The sequence below is a fragment of the Calypte anna genome, chromosome W (genome assembly GCF_003957555.1).
Source record: "Calypte anna isolate BGI_N300 chromosome W, bCalAnn1_v1.p, whole genome shotgun sequence".
In the NCBI taxonomy this organism is placed as follows: Eukaryota; Metazoa; Chordata; class Aves; order Apodiformes; family Trochilidae; genus Calypte; species Calypte anna.
Window position 1 is genome coordinate 12939143 of NC_044276.1, and position 18678 is coordinate 12957820.

At 38.8% G+C, this 18678-nt stretch overlaps 1 protein-coding gene across 1 annotated transcript in view; it reads right to left on the reverse strand.

Annotated features, from left to right (window-relative positions):
* LOC103538534 (zinc finger SWIM domain-containing protein 6) overlaps positions 1-18678 on the reverse strand; it is a 161562-nt gene that overhangs the window by 39375 nt on the left and 103509 nt on the right. The window contains exons 5-12 of the mRNA XM_030468330.1: positions 16844-17023; positions 15105-15281; positions 14673-14819; positions 9644-9790; positions 6877-7137; positions 3984-4119; positions 819-976; positions 135-298 (exon numbers count right to left, since the gene is read on the reverse strand). Coding sequence (XP_030324190.1) covers positions 135-298; positions 819-976; positions 3984-4119; positions 6877-7137; positions 9644-9790; positions 14673-14819; positions 15105-15281; positions 16844-17023 — 1370 coding nt within the window. The remainder of the gene's footprint in view (positions 1-134; positions 299-818; positions 977-3983; positions 4120-6876; positions 7138-9643; positions 9791-14672; positions 14820-15104; positions 15282-16843; positions 17024-18678) is intronic.

Genomic DNA, 18678 nt, shown 5'->3' on the forward strand with positions numbered 1-18678 from the left:
TTTACATCAAAAAACAGCATCTAAAAATTCCAGAGCCCAAAGAGAGTATGGTCCTCAGAGACTTAGAGTTGTACCCACCAACACAGGGTCAAATTCCTGTTTTCTACTCTATTAATAATGAATAAGGGAAATACCTGAAGGCCCAGTTCCAGAGAAACTTTCAGAAGAGTGATGTCTGGTAAGCTGTCCATGAGTGTTGCTATTTTAAATGCATCCTGGGCAAGCTTGAAGATGTGTGATGAGGAGTGTATATTTTTCTGGATGGATTCTAACACTGTTTCCAGCCTCCGAACATCACCTGCAAGATGCAAACAAAATCACCAAAACAGAGCAAGCTCCCAAAACACTCTGAGATGCATTATAATTGAATCTGCCATTGCTATGCAATAGTATGATGTTTCAGTTATACACATTTTGGTTTTTATAAACCTTCCATAATTAAATCACATGTGTGAAAGATACAAGACAACACAAACTCCTCCAGTGCCTGATGGTGTTAGTATAGTACATGGCCAAAAGTCATCCTGATTTGTGAATTTTAAAAGTGATTTGTCCAGTTCTGGGTTTCACAGTCTATATAACATGTCAGAAGAAGAAAAAGCAGTCTGAAATCAAGGACATCTGGCTACCATCTAGCTAGTTTAACCACTTTGCTAGAAAATTAAGTGACGGGTTTAAGTCAGTCCAGTTTGTTGTTCCCATTTCAAGTTTCTGTCAGACTGTGATTTGGATTCCTAAACACAAGTTTTATAATCTGTTTATTCCATGCAATATTAAAAGTATACGTTTAGTTGAGTAAGTAAATGACAGCAATGTACCTTTGGCCGCTGATAGCATGGTTGATGCCAGCTCACACTGCTGAGATTCGATGTGACTTAGGGTGAACCAGCGGGGATATCGGTTTGGAACAACTGATGCAATATGGTGTGGGCGGGACACATCACCTGAAGAAGCTGTAGATTCTAATACTAACAACCTAAAATAAGGAAGAAATCCTCTTTCATTAAATCATTGTTATATTATAATATTAGGTTACTCATAAGCAAAAAAAAATCTGCAAGAACACTTGACCATTTTTATGAAATGTGCAGTTTGGGGTATAAAGATATTGGAAAACCACTTCTCTTATTGTGTAATCTTAAAAGTCCATTTGCCAAACTTGCCTACATCAGTGGGCATATGCAGGAATTTACAAGATAATTAAGCCATCCATTAGTCAAGGCAGCAGAGACTTTCTGCATCATCCATGGAGTTGAAGCTTTTTTCCTCTGTCTTGTTTCAGTCTTGGAACCACAGCACTCAGGAAGGAAAGTGGAGTAGTTCATCATACTGAGAATATGTAAATATTTTCAAACATCAATTATTTAGCTAGGTTTTAGCAAAGCTACTTTGTGATTAAACATTACCATTAAAGTCTGACTCCCAAAGCCTGGGATGAAATTCAGGCTTAACAAGGGATCAGCCAAACTAAGACAAACATTCAAGTTCAGATTCCAAATGAGCAGTTAACTAGGTCACTGCAGATCCACATTCTCCAAGGCTCTACTACATGTTTCAGGCTGCAAGCAGAGAACTGTAGACAGAAGTGACCATCAAGGATAGCACACCCATGTCCTTGGAGACCTGAGGTGTATGCATGAAAGGCCTTATGATCTCAACTTTCATTGATTTCACATCGAGTGTTCCACCACACTAAAAGAGGATTTAAAAAAATAAAACAGCAACAGATAGTTTAGAATACAGAGAAGCAAAACACTCCAGATTTCTCATCATGGGTTAATGACCTGTGTAGAATGACACTAAACACATATCTGGAGAGCAACTAGCTGTAGTCTCGGGAAGTTAACTTCTTTGATAAATGTTCAAGTGAAGAAAGAAACATGCTCTGCTTCTAAAAGCATGAGCAACCACACAGATTTCTATGTGGAAACATTTTACCCATGCCATGGAGAAAGGGATGCTCAAATTTCCCTCTTCTGATCCATTCTACCTCGCAAACATGAGCCAGATATTCAGTTTTCATGTTTGCTTTCTTCTTTACCCTCCTCAAAGCAACATCTGGTTTTAGTTGCTTTTTCAATTTGTTTGTATCAGGACTGCTTTGTACACTGAACTATGTTATGAATGGAAGTAGTAACCAATCTTTATAAGAATTTTTGAGAAGTGCTGAGGGATGCAGACAGACATGGAATAGAAAATGTCTGCACCTGCCATCACCATGGTTCAAGATAGCAGTCCACATTTCTTAAGAGTGCCAAATATATAAAAAAACAAATAAAACATATCAAAAGGTTGAACTCTCATCTGCCTTATAAAGAGATGACAAGAGAGCTATGGAAAACAGCCCTGATTATGCTGATGTCTCCAGTGATTTTACCAGATGGAAACAAACAACTCTTTCTTATACTGGTCTGTTTGAGAAGTACCTTCTTTGGCTGAGATGGCAGCTTCATGACAAAAGATGTCTGGAGCTCCCCATGATTAACTAGAGATTTCATCATTTGGGTCTTTCAGTGCCTTGCTTGTTCTTCCACTTGAGAAAGGAAACTTCCAGAAAAGTTTTCAGTTATGATTTGTTTCTGGGGAAAGCCCAAATCTTTCTTCAAGAGGAATGGCATACTGCCATCACATTCACTGCCTATTCCAGTTTTTCAAGTGGTTTCAGTAGTTTAGTTTAAGGAGGAAAACTCCACACAAACAGTCTGAGAAACACTTTAAAGAAGTGATCGGAATTAAATACAGGGACACAAGTCTACTTTATAAAATTTATTTTTTTCATTAAAAAAACAAAAAACAAAAAAACTCCACCCCCACCCCAAAAATCCACCACAGATAACCACATACCACTCATTTTGTACTATCTTGCTGATCTGGTATGACCAGGGCTATTGATAAGCTTACATTTCAATGAAAGAAAAGGGGTGTACTTAGATGGCCCCAGCATCTGATCATACATTTGAATGTTCTCAACAGTTAATCAGCAATGTACTCTTGTCTTCTATTTCCTTGCAGATACCCAAGGTCACTCCATATTTCTTAGACTCCTAATATTAGACACCTTTGGAGGAAAAAAAAGCCAAATAGACTAAGCATACTTCACCTGACCTGTTTTGTTCGTTTGTTTGGGGTGGGGTGTGTTGGTAAACCTAGGACTTGATTGCTCTTAGTATTCAGTTGTGACTATTCTTTGTAAATCATCATTTACTACAAGGTTCTTGACAACGACCAGGCAATCCAAATGGGACCAGTTTCTTCCCTGCACTGTATGTGGACAACATAGATTTAGGCTGATCATTTAGGTAGGCCCTTGGAACTTCCATCAGAAGGCCCTTCTTAGTTACCATTAACAATCTGGCACTGAGCACTCCTTGAGAAACATTTTTTTCCCCTATTACTAAAGACAAATGGTATGTGAGTGAGAAATTTTGTTGTCACATGACATACTCCATTTAAATTCCAACATTCACCCAGAAGTGTGCAAGACTGCTTAGTTATGATGCACAAGAGTACTGGCTCAGACCACATCATTTGGTTTCAAATCTATCATTGGGAGTTACTTTATAAAGAAGGCTGGTGGAACAAAGAGTCCTATCATCTGCTGTTTAGCAGATAATCCTGAGACTGGTGGTGAGATGCCTCTCTTCTCATTTCCATCACACAAACACACACAACCACACCAGTAAAAGAACATATGTGCTAAAGCTGTCATTTAACACAAATCCACATGCCCCAAGAGTGGAATTCTAGAAGGATTTGTAACATAGAATGCTGTTTTACAGTTTTAGATAAACACTCTACATTTATAAATTATTATACTATAGTTAATACAGACATCAATTGCTTTTACAGATGACAGAACCTAATTTCTCCTTAAAGGGAACAATGCTTCTTTTAGAATAAAACACTAGGTCTTGATTACCAAGCTTTTTCCCCTTTTCCAAACCACTACTTGTGCTATTTCTAGATGACTTGTGAATACATACCGCATGGCTCTCAGTGCAGTTTTGTATGCCAATTCAGCATCATGAGGTAGGAGAGAGGTGAAAAGATACTTCGCAAATGTGTGCATTGGAACACTCTCTCGATGTGCGACTTCACCTAAACCACTATACGGTCCAGCTGTGGGAAAGAAAAAAAAAGAATGTCAGTCTTTACAGACTTTTAAAACAGCTTCTGGACCTTTAAAATCATTCACTATACCTTGAGTTAGAATTGGTATTCGGAGACAATTGGCTGTACAAAAGGTAAAGTTACATAGATATTTTTGCATAATATATTTCAACTATATTAAATACTATATATTCTTTGAGACAAGACAGACTGCAAATTTTATAGAACTAAGAACACTACCAGTGCACATACAAGTGACAGAATGGTCCCAGGGCTCCATGGGTTTCATCCAACAAGTCTATGGTATGCAAAAGTAGAAGGCGATAACCCTAGCTTTGCCTCTGCTTAATTATATTGTGCACATGAATCCCTATGCACCCTCTCTTGGTGCATACTTGCTTTATCACAACCCCACCAGAAAACAAACAAAAAAAGGTGGTTACAGTGGAAAAACATTTATCCTTTATTGAAGTTATATGAGCAATCACTACAGCAACACCTGATCCCTATTATTGTATCACCTGACATTAGGAATTTAAAAAACCCTTTGGCCTGGACTTGGTCTCCAGAGAAGACTAGGTCAGAGCTTGTACCAAGGCTGCTTTTGTTAGCCCATTATAACCCATTGATCTTAAAAACTGTATTTGTTGTAAATAAACTATTCCCATTGTTTGGGGTAATGGACTTTGTTCACAGTGCAATAATTAAAGTTCATAACAGCAGTGTCAATATTGAGAACAGAAATTATTATTTTTAAAAAATTAAATGCAACTATTTGCTTGCCAAGTTCTGAATGTTTATGGTGCATATTGATCCCATTTTTACAATTTTTGTGCAACCTTTAGAGTGATATTCTTTTTATAGGAAAACTGAAGTTTTTTTACTTCAGTGGATAGAGGTTTAGGCATTAAATGTTGCAAGATACAGAACAAGAATCTTACATTAAGTATTATTGGACAATTATTGCACAAATAGCAGCCAGCAGTCCTAGAAGTTACTACTTCATCTTCTACTACAGATTCCACTATAAAACCACAATTTATATGATTAGGATCTCAAATCACTGCAGGTTTTCCTCTATGTGAGCTGACAGTTTCTGCCCAACCTGTAGTAAACTGAAGCTATTGCAGAAAAGCCAGATTTCTCAGCACACAGATGCAAGACCATTGTTGCATACTGCTCATAACAGCTGTTTCGTAGGTAGTTACTTTAGCAGATTTCCTGCTATGATCACTTGTTTACTACTCTAAGAAAACAAAAACAAAATTTCAGTGATCAAAGTAGTAAACTAGCAGTATCAGAGAATACTTGAGAGAAATCCTGTCTTTTCCATACCATACTGGCACTCATACCAGTAAATAAATGCAGCAAATTGATTTTTATAATCTATAGGATCTCTCCATGGTGGTTAATAGCTGGATCCAGCAAGCAACTGTTCTTGTCCAAGGGCCATAAAGCAGTAGTTACAATCACACCATAATGGAGACTCTCCCTAAGGTGCAGCTTTTTTTGCAGTTTCAAATGGCGCCATCTGTAGGTAGTCTTTAAGGATCTGGGCAATAATAGTGACTCAAGAGATGAGAACCCTAGACAACATATGATGTACTACATAGTAGGTACATAATACACACTACAAAGAAGTAGTTTTAAAACAAAGACAAATGTCTTACAGAAAGAAAGCAAAACCTGGCTGCTGTGTAGCAGTCTTCACAACTTACCTGGAGCAGTATCACACTCCCCATCATCCCTTGAGCAAGCACTCAAAACTTGGACCATGCCTTTAGCTAATTGGTTCCTTTCAAGTTTTTTCTTCCATTTGAAAAACCAAAACCTAGAAAGACCACCTTAGAACCCACAAGACTACTCTCCGAACATGAGGCTTAAGTGCTATATGTTAAGCCTTTTTAAAAGCTAAGGCAAAAGCATGCACCTTTTTTGGTACAAATTTTATTGTAATACGCTGGCTAATTTCCAAACACAAGTTATTTGTCTTAATAAAAATTTAATCACAGGCCTTAAGCCTCAATATTGGAACATATATTTTAATTTTTATGTATGATACAAACTTCAGAGACATGTAATTTTCCCAGTTGATACAAAGAAAATGTAGTATTTCTGTCCAGGAAATTTTAAGTGAATTTTCTGAGTTCTTCACTTGGGAATAGTGGTAAAAATCTTCCTACATGTACAAAGCTGCCAGTCATTTTCAGGATACAAGTGACATTTAGAAACTTGCTACCCAAGAACTGTTGATGATAACTGATGTCTATATTATTTAATTGTGAGCCTGGGTTGTATAATCAAGATATTAATTATTAATTATAAATTTAACATATAATTAATCATATATAATTATATAATATATAATATGCAATATATACAATTATATAATTATATATAAATATATCATTAATTATATTAATTAAGGCTATATAATTGTATAATAAAATATATAATTATAATTAGTGATTATAATTAATATTATAAATTACAATTATTAATTATATTAATATTAGGATATTATGACAAAAACAAATCTAAAAAAGAAAATGCAACAAAAAATAAAAGGCTTAAAGGTCAGAAGATGTCTTATCTCTACAGTCATGCAATATCTGAAGTACGTTTGATTTTCATAAGAGACTGCAAAGAAAATTTTGCTGGAGTTCCACATCAAAAAACATGTAACGCAGTTTCAATTAGAATACTAATTCAGGGTACTTGTGTACATGAAGAGAATTTAAAGAAACAGCATCTACATTGAGCTACCTTCTAATAGGAAGACCACTTGTTTTCGAAAAATCTTCACCAGAGTATCATCCAATGCAATATCCTGTAGCTTAAAAATGAGCTGCTCCTCATTTCGACAAACCTTCTCTTGTGCATACAAGCCATCAGGCATTATTCGTTGCTGTCCTAACCCTATCAATGCTACTTCGACAGCCAGTGTTAGATAAGATTCCCCTTCTTCTAAGAACTTGTGTGCAGGCAGGTGCCGGTACTCCAGAGATTTGCATTGCCCCACATTCTCTGTAAAGGGTGACACAAAGAACAACACATCAGGAAAGCATTCTAAACCATTATCTGTCTATAATGCCCCATTTACAAATGCTTCCTTTGTCAGTATTAATTTCTTAAAATAATTTAACTTGCTAGCTGTCCTGGTTAGCTGAGATAGAATCATAGGCCAGCCATGGTAGGCAGTCAATGCTGGGAGCTGACCCACAGGTGTATCCCATACCATGAATGTCATGTTCATTATAAAGGGGAAGGTTTGCTGAAGATGGGGAAAGCTCTTATTCCTAGGATTCCTGCTTCTTGGGAGAACTGGGCTCAGTATAATCCTGTATAATTTACATTGGCATTAGTATTAGTTTTGCTATTTTATTAGGACTGTTTTCATTTCAACCCACAAGTCTCCTCTCCTTTTCCTGATTCCCATTCTTGGCTGGGGAAGAGTCATTGGTTAATAGAGTAGCTGCTATAGTTTAGCCATGGATATGGGTTAAAAGAAGACACTAGTGCAATCTCAAGATCCAGTTATCCAATTCCACATGGCAGAAATACACAAAACAAATAGGCTTTAAAAAAACCACTCAAGTAAAAATAAATTTTCATTTTAAATTGCATAATAATTTGGTGAAAGGCAGTTTTTCCAGCTTATGTTAATAAGGCAAAAATTTGAAGAACTATTTAAATACCTCCCATCCATTTCCATATCTCCTTAAAGCTTTGATGTTGTATAAGTTGAAAGAGAAGGCGTATACACCTGCATAGATTTCAGTAGAAGCTACTAGGATTGTGCAAATGCAGTAGACTTGTGCACTCCACAACTTGAAAGCATTCTGTTTACTAGAGCTTTTTTCATGCTTTCCATTTGCCATGGTTATATTTGATAAACATAGTTCTGACTTTTATTATTGCTAGAAGTGCCACTTTTGGTAAAGAATACTTGTGAATTCCACATGGACCAAGCCATAAATTGCTTTAAAGTATACTACTGATTCACTTGGCACTTCACAGATATGCAATGTAACAAAATGCTATTCTGATATCTAGTAGTTTACAGTCTAGTTTGGGAACAAAAAGTTGTAATGTACAGATGTAAGGAGACAGCTGTAGCAAATGAGAAGGCAGAATGCATTTGGTAGATTGCATATGTGTGTAGGGGGGATTTACTTTTCAACACACCCTACTTGTATTTCATGGAGTTGTTTTGTTTTTTTCCTAATTGTAAAGAATCTGATTTCTTTAATTAAAATTCTTCTGGAACTGGTGGATATTGGATTAGGAGTTTGTTGGAGAAAATATAATTGAATAAAATTAGTTTTGAGGCAAAGCCCCCAAAAGATTGTGGATGTGCATATTAAAAAGCTGTAGATAGAGGAATGAATTGAGTTTCTGACCATGCAGAAGGTGATAAAGGTGGAAAGAGACTAAGGAATACATTGGTTAAGCTCCTGGGAAGCAAATGGTGAAGTTAAAATGGGTGCACACTTCATGTCCTAAATCATGTATCAGTACTGCAACACTATTTTCCAATTCATAACCTTTATAGATAATGTATGTTATACATTTATAAGTGTTTTGACATCAATTTCAAGTATTATGTCTGCTTGTAGCTAAGAAGTCAAATAATATCCTGGACTGTATAGGAGGAGCATTGCCAGCAGAGTGAGGGAGGTGATCCTTCCCCTCTTTTGAGCACTGGTGAGCCCACACTTGGAGTGCCATGTCTAGTACTGGGCTTTCCGTGGACACACTGGAGCAGATTCAGTGAGGGGTCACAAAGATGACTAAAGGACTGGAGAATCTCCTATACAAGAAACTGAGACAGCTGGGCTTATTTAGTCTGGAAAAGAAAAGGCTCAGGAGGATCTTACCAAAATGTATAACTATCTGATGGGAGAATGTAAAAAAGACAGAACCAGACTCTTCTCAGTGGTATCCCTGTGACAAGACAAGAGGCAATGGGCACAAACTGAAATACATGAAATTCTATTTGAGCATAGGAAAACACTTTTTTTTTTTTTTTTTACTGTGAGGATGGTCAAACACTGCAAAAGGTTGCTCAGAGAGGTTGTATGGTGTTGATTCTTGGGGTTGTTCAAAACTCAACTAGACACAGTCCTGGGCAACCTGCTCTAAGTGACCCTACTCTGAACAGAGCAGGTAGACTAGATGAAGAGCCTTTCAACCTCAACAATTCTGTGATTTCCTGTAATTTCTCAAAAAGAGGACAGAGCAACATATGCGGAAAAAGTTGCTGCCATAAAGTCTTATTCAGTTTTATTTCAAGCGTGAAATATGGACTTGTCTTCAAGAATGAAAAAACTGATAATTTTTGAAGTGCTTTCATGTAACTTTATTATAAGTTTTACTTCAAACATTCTTCTTTTCCTTGCGTTTTCTTAAGGAATGCAAATAAGAGTTCTTATACTATGAAGACACCGGCTTCAAAGTTAATAGGCAAGATAGAAAAATGCCTCCAGTTACTAAGGACTTAGAGAAGATTGCTCTATTTGCATGGCCTTACCTGTGAAGTCTGAGAATCCATGGAAGCTCTCATCATCCACCCTGCAGGCTTCCATCAGGCAACTGAATAGGGTGCCAATTGGATCCAAAGGGTGTCCCACCCAACCTTCAAGATTTGTTATGGAGGTTACTCCTTTGTGGAGAAGTTCTGGGAAAGAAAAGATGGAGGGAGGGGAAAAAGAGTGCATGTTAGCCCTTCAAAACAATTATACAAGTAAAACTGGTTAAAGTGCTCTCAGTACAGAATTCCAAGTATTTCTAGTAGCTTATGCCTTAGAAGAAGAAAATAGTATCTTTCAGGGTGAATTCATTGCCCTTTATGAATATGTTAAAAGACTTGGACTCCAACTACCAACTTTTTTATCCTAGACACAAATACATGACAACTATGAGAGATTGGACGCATTATGGGTGACCATTTAAAAACTGTACACAAGCCATTATGGGCGCTATTACACACTAACATCACCCTGTACGAGAAGAAAGGAGAAAAGTCAAAATGTTCCAATTATCGAGGTATAGCTCTGTTCTCCATTGCTAGAAAAATGCTTGCAAGAATACTTTTGAACAGATTAGTACCTGCTATAGCAGAGGAAGTTCTACCTGAAAGCCAATGTGGTTTCAGAGCAAATAGGAGTACCACAGACATGGCATTTGTTCTCAGACAACTGCAAGAGAAGTGTAGGGAACAGAACAAAGGTCTTTATGTGACATTCATTGACCTCACTAAAGCTTTTGACACTCTGAGTAGAAAGGGCCTGTGGCAAATCTTGGAACGATTGGGATGCCCCCCGAAGTTCCTCAAAATGATCATCCTGCTACATGAGGATCAGCGGGGCCAAGTCAGATATGGTGATGCACTCTCTGAACCCTTCCCAATAATCAGTGATGTGAAACAAGGCTGCGTTCTTGCACCCACTCTATTCACAATCTTCTTCAGCATGATGCTCCAAAGGGTCACAGCAGACCTCGATGAAGAAAATGGCGTTTGCATCAGATATTGTACCGATGGGAGGCTATTCAACCTAAGGCGACTGAAGGTTCACACCAAGACCCTAAATCACCATGTCCCAGAGTTGCTTTTTGCTGACAATGCCGCCCTTGTTGCTCACACAGAAGCAGCTCTGCAGCGCATAACATCCTGCTTTGCAGAGGCTGCAAACCTTCTTGGTCTGGAAGTCACCTTGAAGACAAGTTCTCTACCAGCCTGCACCACAGGAAGACTTCCATCATCCCCACATCACCATAGGCAAATCAGAGCTTAAGACAGTCCAGCAGTTCAGCTATGTGGGATGCATTATTTCCTCAGATGCCAAGATTGACAAAGATAGACAACAGATTAGCAAAGGCATATAGAGCATTCAGAAGCCTTCATAAGAGAGTCTGGAGTAATAAACACCTGAAGAAAAGTACAAAGATTAGTGTCTACAGAGCCATTGTACTGTCTACTCTTTTATATGGGTCTGCATCACGGGTCATCTACCGCCGCCCCCACCTGCAACTCCTTGAATGCTTCCATCAGTGCTGCCTCTGTACAATCCTAAACATCCACTGGAATGACTATGTGACCAATGTTACTGTCCTTGAACAGGCTGGGGTCACCAGTATTGAGGCCATGCTACTGAGGACACAGCTGTGCTGGGCAGGGCATGTCTCCAGGATGGAGGATCACCACCTCCCTAAGATTGTGCTGTATGGTGAACTTGACACCGGCTGCTGCAACAGGAGCCCCAAAGAGGAGATACAAGAACTCCCTGAAACAATCTCTCAGCTTTGGCCATATTGACTACCATCAGTGGTCCACTCTGTCCTCCAGTCAGGAGGCATGGAGACACACCATACATAACACTGCTGCCTCCTTTGAGAACACATGTAGAATCAGTCTCAAGGTGAAAAGACAGCACAGAAAGAACCGTGCCTTGAATGTACCATCACAAGAGACTTTCTGCTGTGCCTTTTGCAACCAGACTTGCTTATCCCACATTGGCCTTATCAGCCATCAGCGTGCTTGCAGCAAGCATGGGTAGAGCCTTTCTTAAATCTTTGTTCGCGAAGCCAAGCCATGACGACGATGATGATGATACCTGCCTATGCTCTCTTGTTCACAGTGTCATCTTTCTGAGTAATCATATGTATTATCACAAAGCTTTAAAAGCTCGCTTCTTGCCTTTTAAAACGTGTGGGTCTGCAAAGTGAAATACAGTTATGCTATTGAACTGAGTATTCAGAAGGGTGTCTTTTTAATAGAAATAATCAAAATATGAAAAACAAACAAGTAAATAATTCTTGCTAACAAATAACAACATGTGCTGAAGATGACAGATAGAAGCATGTAATATTACCAAAAAGGATTAATATCAGTGACTTCTTAATGACTCATTTAATCTATTGTGTCTACTTACAAGCTTCACTTGTGTCATGCCAAACAAAGGGAGGCTTCAGTCCTCCAGTCATATAGGCATTTAACTTTAAATCATGCAAGTGGTTCTATGGACATGAGATCAGTCACATGAATGAAAGCTAATGTTGCGGTTTAGGCCCAGCCAGTAACAACCAGGTCTTCGCTCACTCATTACCCCACTGTGGGATAGAGAGGAGGAAATCCACCTAGAGGCTCCTGAATCATGACAAGGATTGGGAGATTTTCACTCTCTGGTTATGGTCACAGGCAAAACAGACAGACTGAACTTGGGGAGAAAATAAAATTTAATCTATCAGGAGAAAGAGAAAACATGACCAGATCTTAAATACCTTCCACACACCCCTTCCCTTCTTCCCAGGCCCAAAGTACTTCTCTCCTGCTTCCTTCTCAGTGGCACAGGAAGATGGGGAGTGGGGGTTTAATATCAGTTCACCATGTATTGTTTCTGCTGCTCCTTTCTCCTCAGAGGGAGGACTCCTCACAGCTTTCCCCCCCACTCCAGTTCAGGGTCCCTCCCATGAGAGAGTCTTTCATGAATTCCTCTGACATGAGTCCCTCCCACAAGGTGCAGTCTCTCAGGAACAGACTCTTCCAGTGTGGGCTTCCTACAGAGTCACAGCCTGCTTCAGACACAGTCATCTCCCCTTGCACAGGGTCCTCCATGTCTGCAGATCCACATCTGCCTCACTGTGGTCCTTCATGGACTACTCCACCCTTTTCCTCCATAGGCTGCATGGGGACAACCTGCTGCCTTGCCATGGACTGTGGGGGAATCTCTGCTTGGGCATCTCTTCCCCCTCCTTCCTCACAGACCTTTGTATCTCTGGACCTTTGTATCTCTCCTCCGGCATTTCTCTCATCTCCTCTCCTCTGCAGGTCTTTTTCCCCCTTCTTGAATATGTTATCCAGCTTCCCATATCTGCTCAGCCTTGGCCAGAGGCAGGGCCAGAATTAGAGCTGGGGGAGCTTCCAGCAGCTTCTCATAGGAGGCACACCTGTGCTCCCCGCTCCCCCCCCCCCCCCCCCCCCCGCTACCAAAGACCTGCTGCACAAGCCCAAAACAGCTAAGTAGAAGCGTGTTGTGGTTGCTAAACTGAAACCTAGTGATGGGGTGTAGCTGCAGAATTAATCTTATTATAGAGAAGACTAGCATATTTTGCAGTATTAAAAGAATATTTTAAAAATACCAAATGTAAAAAGAAAAAAAATTCCAAACTGGTAACAACACAGAAATTAGAAACTTCCTTGTTTTGGGGTTTCATACACTCCATTTTTTTATGATAGTATAATATTAGTTGACAGATATAGAAACTGCTCACAGGGAAAGGAACTTAACAGAAATACTGAATATCTAGATATTGCATTAGCAACTGGGAATGAAAAGGAACAGTACTACAACCAGCACATTTGCAGCAGACCCTTCACACCTGTCAGTGGGATGTACATATACGCACATAGACATAGTCCCCTCTCTTTTTACCTTCACAGTCTGAGAAGATGAAAAACGTACAAAGGTTTTAAGGGACCATGTTAAGGAGAGATATATTACACGATAAAAATACTCAGAAAATTTCTCCTAAGTAATAATACAAAGTGCTTTTAGGTTTTGTTCAAATATAGGATTCACAATAGTGCTCAAAACTCCTTCCTTGGGTACCATGAAACAGAAATGGAGGCAAACAGAAACTGCCAGCTAGTTTTATTGTTTTTTTCAGTCCAGTGTATACCTTCAATTCAATTTCTAAATTATCATTTCTGTGAAAACAACTGCATATACACTTGAAAACTTTACACACATGACTTCACACTGGTACTTTTGCCTACAGTGCATGAGGATACACATAGTTAAGAGTAGCAACAAATATTTAAAATAAAATTTGAATGAAAGCTGTTGTAGTAGCTGAGAACATAATTCCAGTTTTTCCATTTGCATTCTTTGACCACAAAACCATCCCTTTCTTCTTCCACTACATCTTTGAACTTAGGATAAAGTTTAGTAGCAGGTTTATTTTTGGTAGAAAGTTCCTTCAAAAATAGGAGTACTCAAAGGAACACCACAGAACATTTTATAAAGCCAGTGTTTCAAAAATCTCATTTCCAGTGATGCGAGTCCACTAAAGTTCTAAGCATCATAAGAGACTTTTGGAACAAAATGCCAAATTTGATGAATTTCTTTAGTGCAGAATTTGCCTTGTTGGTTCCCTCAATGTCAGCTTTAGGTTTCCACTTCAGAAGTATATAGCTCTGCTAGATTACACATCAAAGGAAAAAAATATTTTAAATACCTGATGTGCCAAATGCAAAGCTCTATTTAAAAGCCTATAAATTGCACAGGATGAATATTTACACTGTGTAACCAAAAACCCTGATTGAGATAAAGGCCCCATCATGTCAGACATATTGCAGAAGGCAGAACAAAGCCCTTGCCCTGCAGAGCTCACAACCCAGCTTAAAAAAACCTTTCAACACCCAGAATGTGACATTACTGCTATCATTTGGACCAAAGAGCTGAAGTCACCTCTTTTGTTTAGTTTCAAAAGCAGTTTTCTCATGCAAAGTTCCAGTCACCTTGTCATATCCTTTGCCCTTCTCTCTTCCCCACATTTACCTTTCTTCTGAGACTGGAACATTTCCAGCTGTTTCTGTTGCTGCCTTCTTAGTGTATTAACAATAGCTATTGCTAGCCTCAGAGCTTCCTGTGGGTATCCGTGAGATCGTAATGCATCCACCCTCGCACAGGCTGTAGGAACATGCTCTAAAATGGAGAAAATAATTGAGGAATAGCAATGCTTACATGTCTGCAATGGCCTGTTTTGCTAGGTTACTCAAAAGGGCTTTTTTGTTTGTTTTCTTTGTTTTGTTTTTAAAACTATGCTAGAGAGAGATTTAAAGGACAACTTCTGAGCCAGCATTTCAAGGGAGCCTCTGTTCTTTATGCCAGGCTTTTCATTCATCTCCCCACAATCCCCCCAAAATAATGCCATAGAAACTGAACAAAGCAACAAGTAATGGAAAATGTCTTACCAGTTTAGACACTTACCATGCCAGAGGGGCCACCCATGAGAGTCAAAGAGTGAATTTTCAGTGTTGTCATGGTAACAGTAATCTGTGTATAGGTAACTGCTGATAATGTGCTGTAAGTGGCTGTCCTGCCAGTGCAGATCACACGCCTCTATGGCTCGAGTGAACACCGTCCGATGCGGCCTATTCGATGAATCTGTCATTTTCACAAGTTCAGAAAGCTGCATCAGCATATGTGAATCAGTCATTCACTGTATTCTTGTCTTCTGCCTGTTCACCAACCCCCAACTAACAGCAGCCTGCCTTGCCCCCGTCTGCAGATGACATTTCACATTCTATTACCCAAAAACTCAGACAAAGTGTGTGCCATTCACTTTGCATTCAGAAAGAGAGATCTTCAAACCATCTTGGCTGATGCTAAATAGGGCTTTGCAAAGGGAACTGCTGGAGATGAAAGACATTAAACACCACATAAAAAACTCTCCTAAAAACAAACTAGAAAGTATATGGCACATAGCTACTCAAGCAACCCTAACTTCTTTCCCCCTGACACAGAGCTACTAGGATGAGGGAAAGATAAACATTGCATGGAAGATTTTTAGTTGTCGTCTTTGAGAAGTGAGATTAATTTTGAGCACTTGTATAATTTGTTTTTCATAAACATATAGAAATACTGCAAAAAAGCAAGCTAGTGAGGCCATGGGACTGACATAATCCTTACTCGACATCTTCCTATGGCAAAAGCACTCTGTTGACATGGCACCATGTCTATGAATGTTGAAATGCCACGTCAGAACTGCCACTAGCCTACCCAGGTTGAGCCAAACATCATGAGATCCAGAAAGTAAAATACCTCTGTAGGAAGTTATATGTTGAATTAACTTCCGTTCCCAGCTAGCTGTGAGATTTAAAAATGAACCAAGTCTATTTCCTTCAGAGGTAATCTTCCAAGAAAAAGAAACAAGGAAAAAACAATCTAAGCCCAAACCTGCCACCTCCCACAAGCATTTAATTTTAACTTTATAATCATTATATGAAATATGCATCAAAATACTGAAGGTTCTTAGGATTATGAGGTGTTTTGTTTTTTTTTTTTTTTTGCAGCTAAATATTCTACATCTTCTTCAGTTATTAGCAAAGTTGCAATCTTTGCTTGAAGATGAGTGGAGAAGGCTTCTGTCAGATCTGATAATCACATTTTTTAGTAGAAAGCATCATATTTAGTAAAAAGAGACACCTCCTCCAAGAAGGCAGTGCTGCCTCTGCACACACCCCCATCAGTGCAGACTGCACATCACAGAGCACATCCTACAGATAGTTTCTCACACAAAGTTTAATGCGGTTACAACAGATTTGCTTTCAGTAAGTTTCAAAAGCTTTGTAACTGCAAACAAAATAAAAACCTCCAGCACCAGAAGGGATATAATATTATACTCAAGCAAAGAAACAACAGGCTTTTACATTACGTATTTCCGGGACATCCAATTGTCATGCAACAAGTATTTAGAAGGACCAAGTGAAAAGTTAGAAGGCATAAGTGAACACAAGTACTTGCTTTGAAAACATTGCAGCCCCAGCACAAACACCCCACTATTTATATTTTCTGCAAAAATAGTATTAGTGAAAATAAATTTGGCTGGTCAATATTCAACAAGAAAGTTACTTGTCCCAGGAAAGAGTGATGAATTCTGCAAGGATAGAGTATATAAGATAGAAGCTATATTATTTGTTGCAGTCAGTGTATATATTTAGGCTCACCTTGGTTAGCATTTGCACCCTGAGGCAAAGCATTGGTTAAGTTGGGCAGCTCGTTTCCATGATTTCCATCTTCCCAGGGACAAACATCCACACTGTTCCATTTTTTCAGATGTTTTAGCCAACTGTCCTTCTGCTCCAACTTGCAGTGGGGATTTAAGACTATACACATCCACAGAGCACCTGATTAAAAAAAAAATAATGCTAAATTATGTTTTCTATTAAAAATGCAGCAGTCAGTGACTAACTGCAAACTTTTGTACTGTAACACTTTTTCTCCTCTTGAAGGCTATGCTGCTTGCTTCCCAGCTATGCCTAACACCAGGTAGGATGAATTTCTGATACAGTCTTGGAGCTGGTGTGGCCCCTTTGAAGCAGTTGAAAGAGTGTGGCCAGTAGGTCAAGGGATGTCATCCTCCCCTTCTATTTTGCCCTGGTGAGGCCACATCTGGAATACTGTGTTCAATTCTGGGCTACACAGTTCAAGAGAGACAGGGAATTGCTAGAGGGAGTCCAGTGGATGGCAACAAAGATGATTGGGGGACTGGAGCATCTCTCTTACAAGGAAAGGTTGAGAGAGCTGGGGCTGTTTAGCCTGGAGAGGAGAAGACTGAGAGAAGACCTTATCAATGTCTATAAATATCTAAAAGGTGGTTGTAAGGAGGATGAAGCCAGATTCTTCAGTGGTGCCCAGTGACAGGACAAGCACAAGCTGGAAAATAGGAAGTTCCATCTAAATATAAGAAAAAACTTCTTTAGTGAGAGGGTGACAAAGCACTGGAACAGGCTGCCCAGAGAGGTTGTGGAGTCTCCTTCTCTGGAGACATTCAAAATCCTTCTGGATGCAGTCCTGTGTAACGTGCTCTAGGCAATCCTGCTATAGCAGGGGGTTGGAGTAGATCATCTCCAGAGGTCCCTTCCAACTCTGATGATTCTGTGAAAGACCATATCAAACCAACCTTCTCAATTAAAAGGCATTAAGTGGGTCTTTTGTATTAGAAAATACATAGTTCATGATGTATGGCCCATCAGACAGGAACATCAGTCAAAAGCAAGCAAGCATTCACATAAAGTTACAGCAGGAAACTACCCAAGATTTTCTTCTAATTTTTGTACCAGAAGCAAATGTTTTCTACAAACAAGAACTATGTATCTTCTAGCTTCATATGACAGGAACCAAACAAGTGCATTAGTAAGACATGTATTTTGTAAACATATACATCCACACTCAAAACCCAGTAGAAGTACTGTTGATCATATAACTCATTCCCAAATACATTTGGACCTCAGAGATCCAGTAAATGTTCATTTCATGCAGTCTAATAGGAATAAGATATTTTTATTGCTACCACTTTAGTAATTTGGTTACACTAAAAATTTTGGTTTACATTTTCTGTTTACAGAGCTCAAAGGGAAAGCTAATTTATACTGACATTTCACATATACCATCACTTTAGAACCTGCTCCCTGACACTATAGAGCTTAAATACATCGCTATATGCTTAAATACATCAGGGTCTCCAGCAACAATTTTTAAATGTTTTTCATTTTAAAATTAAGTTTTTCTCTAAAACAGCTGTCTTTTCATTAGCATGAAATTTGACAGGTGCATACAGACATCTGAAAGTACTGTTTAGCAATAGTTCATTTTCTCATTAAGAACATGCCTTACATACTATAAGCAATACAAAGAATATGCTTAAACTATGCAGTCTTTATGACAGGCTAAAAAAAAAAAAACAATAAGAATGTATCTGGTTCTTCCAAGATAATAGAATCCTTATATTTAAGTATTCTTTGCTAACTAAGAATACAAAATTAATACCCAGAGCACAGGC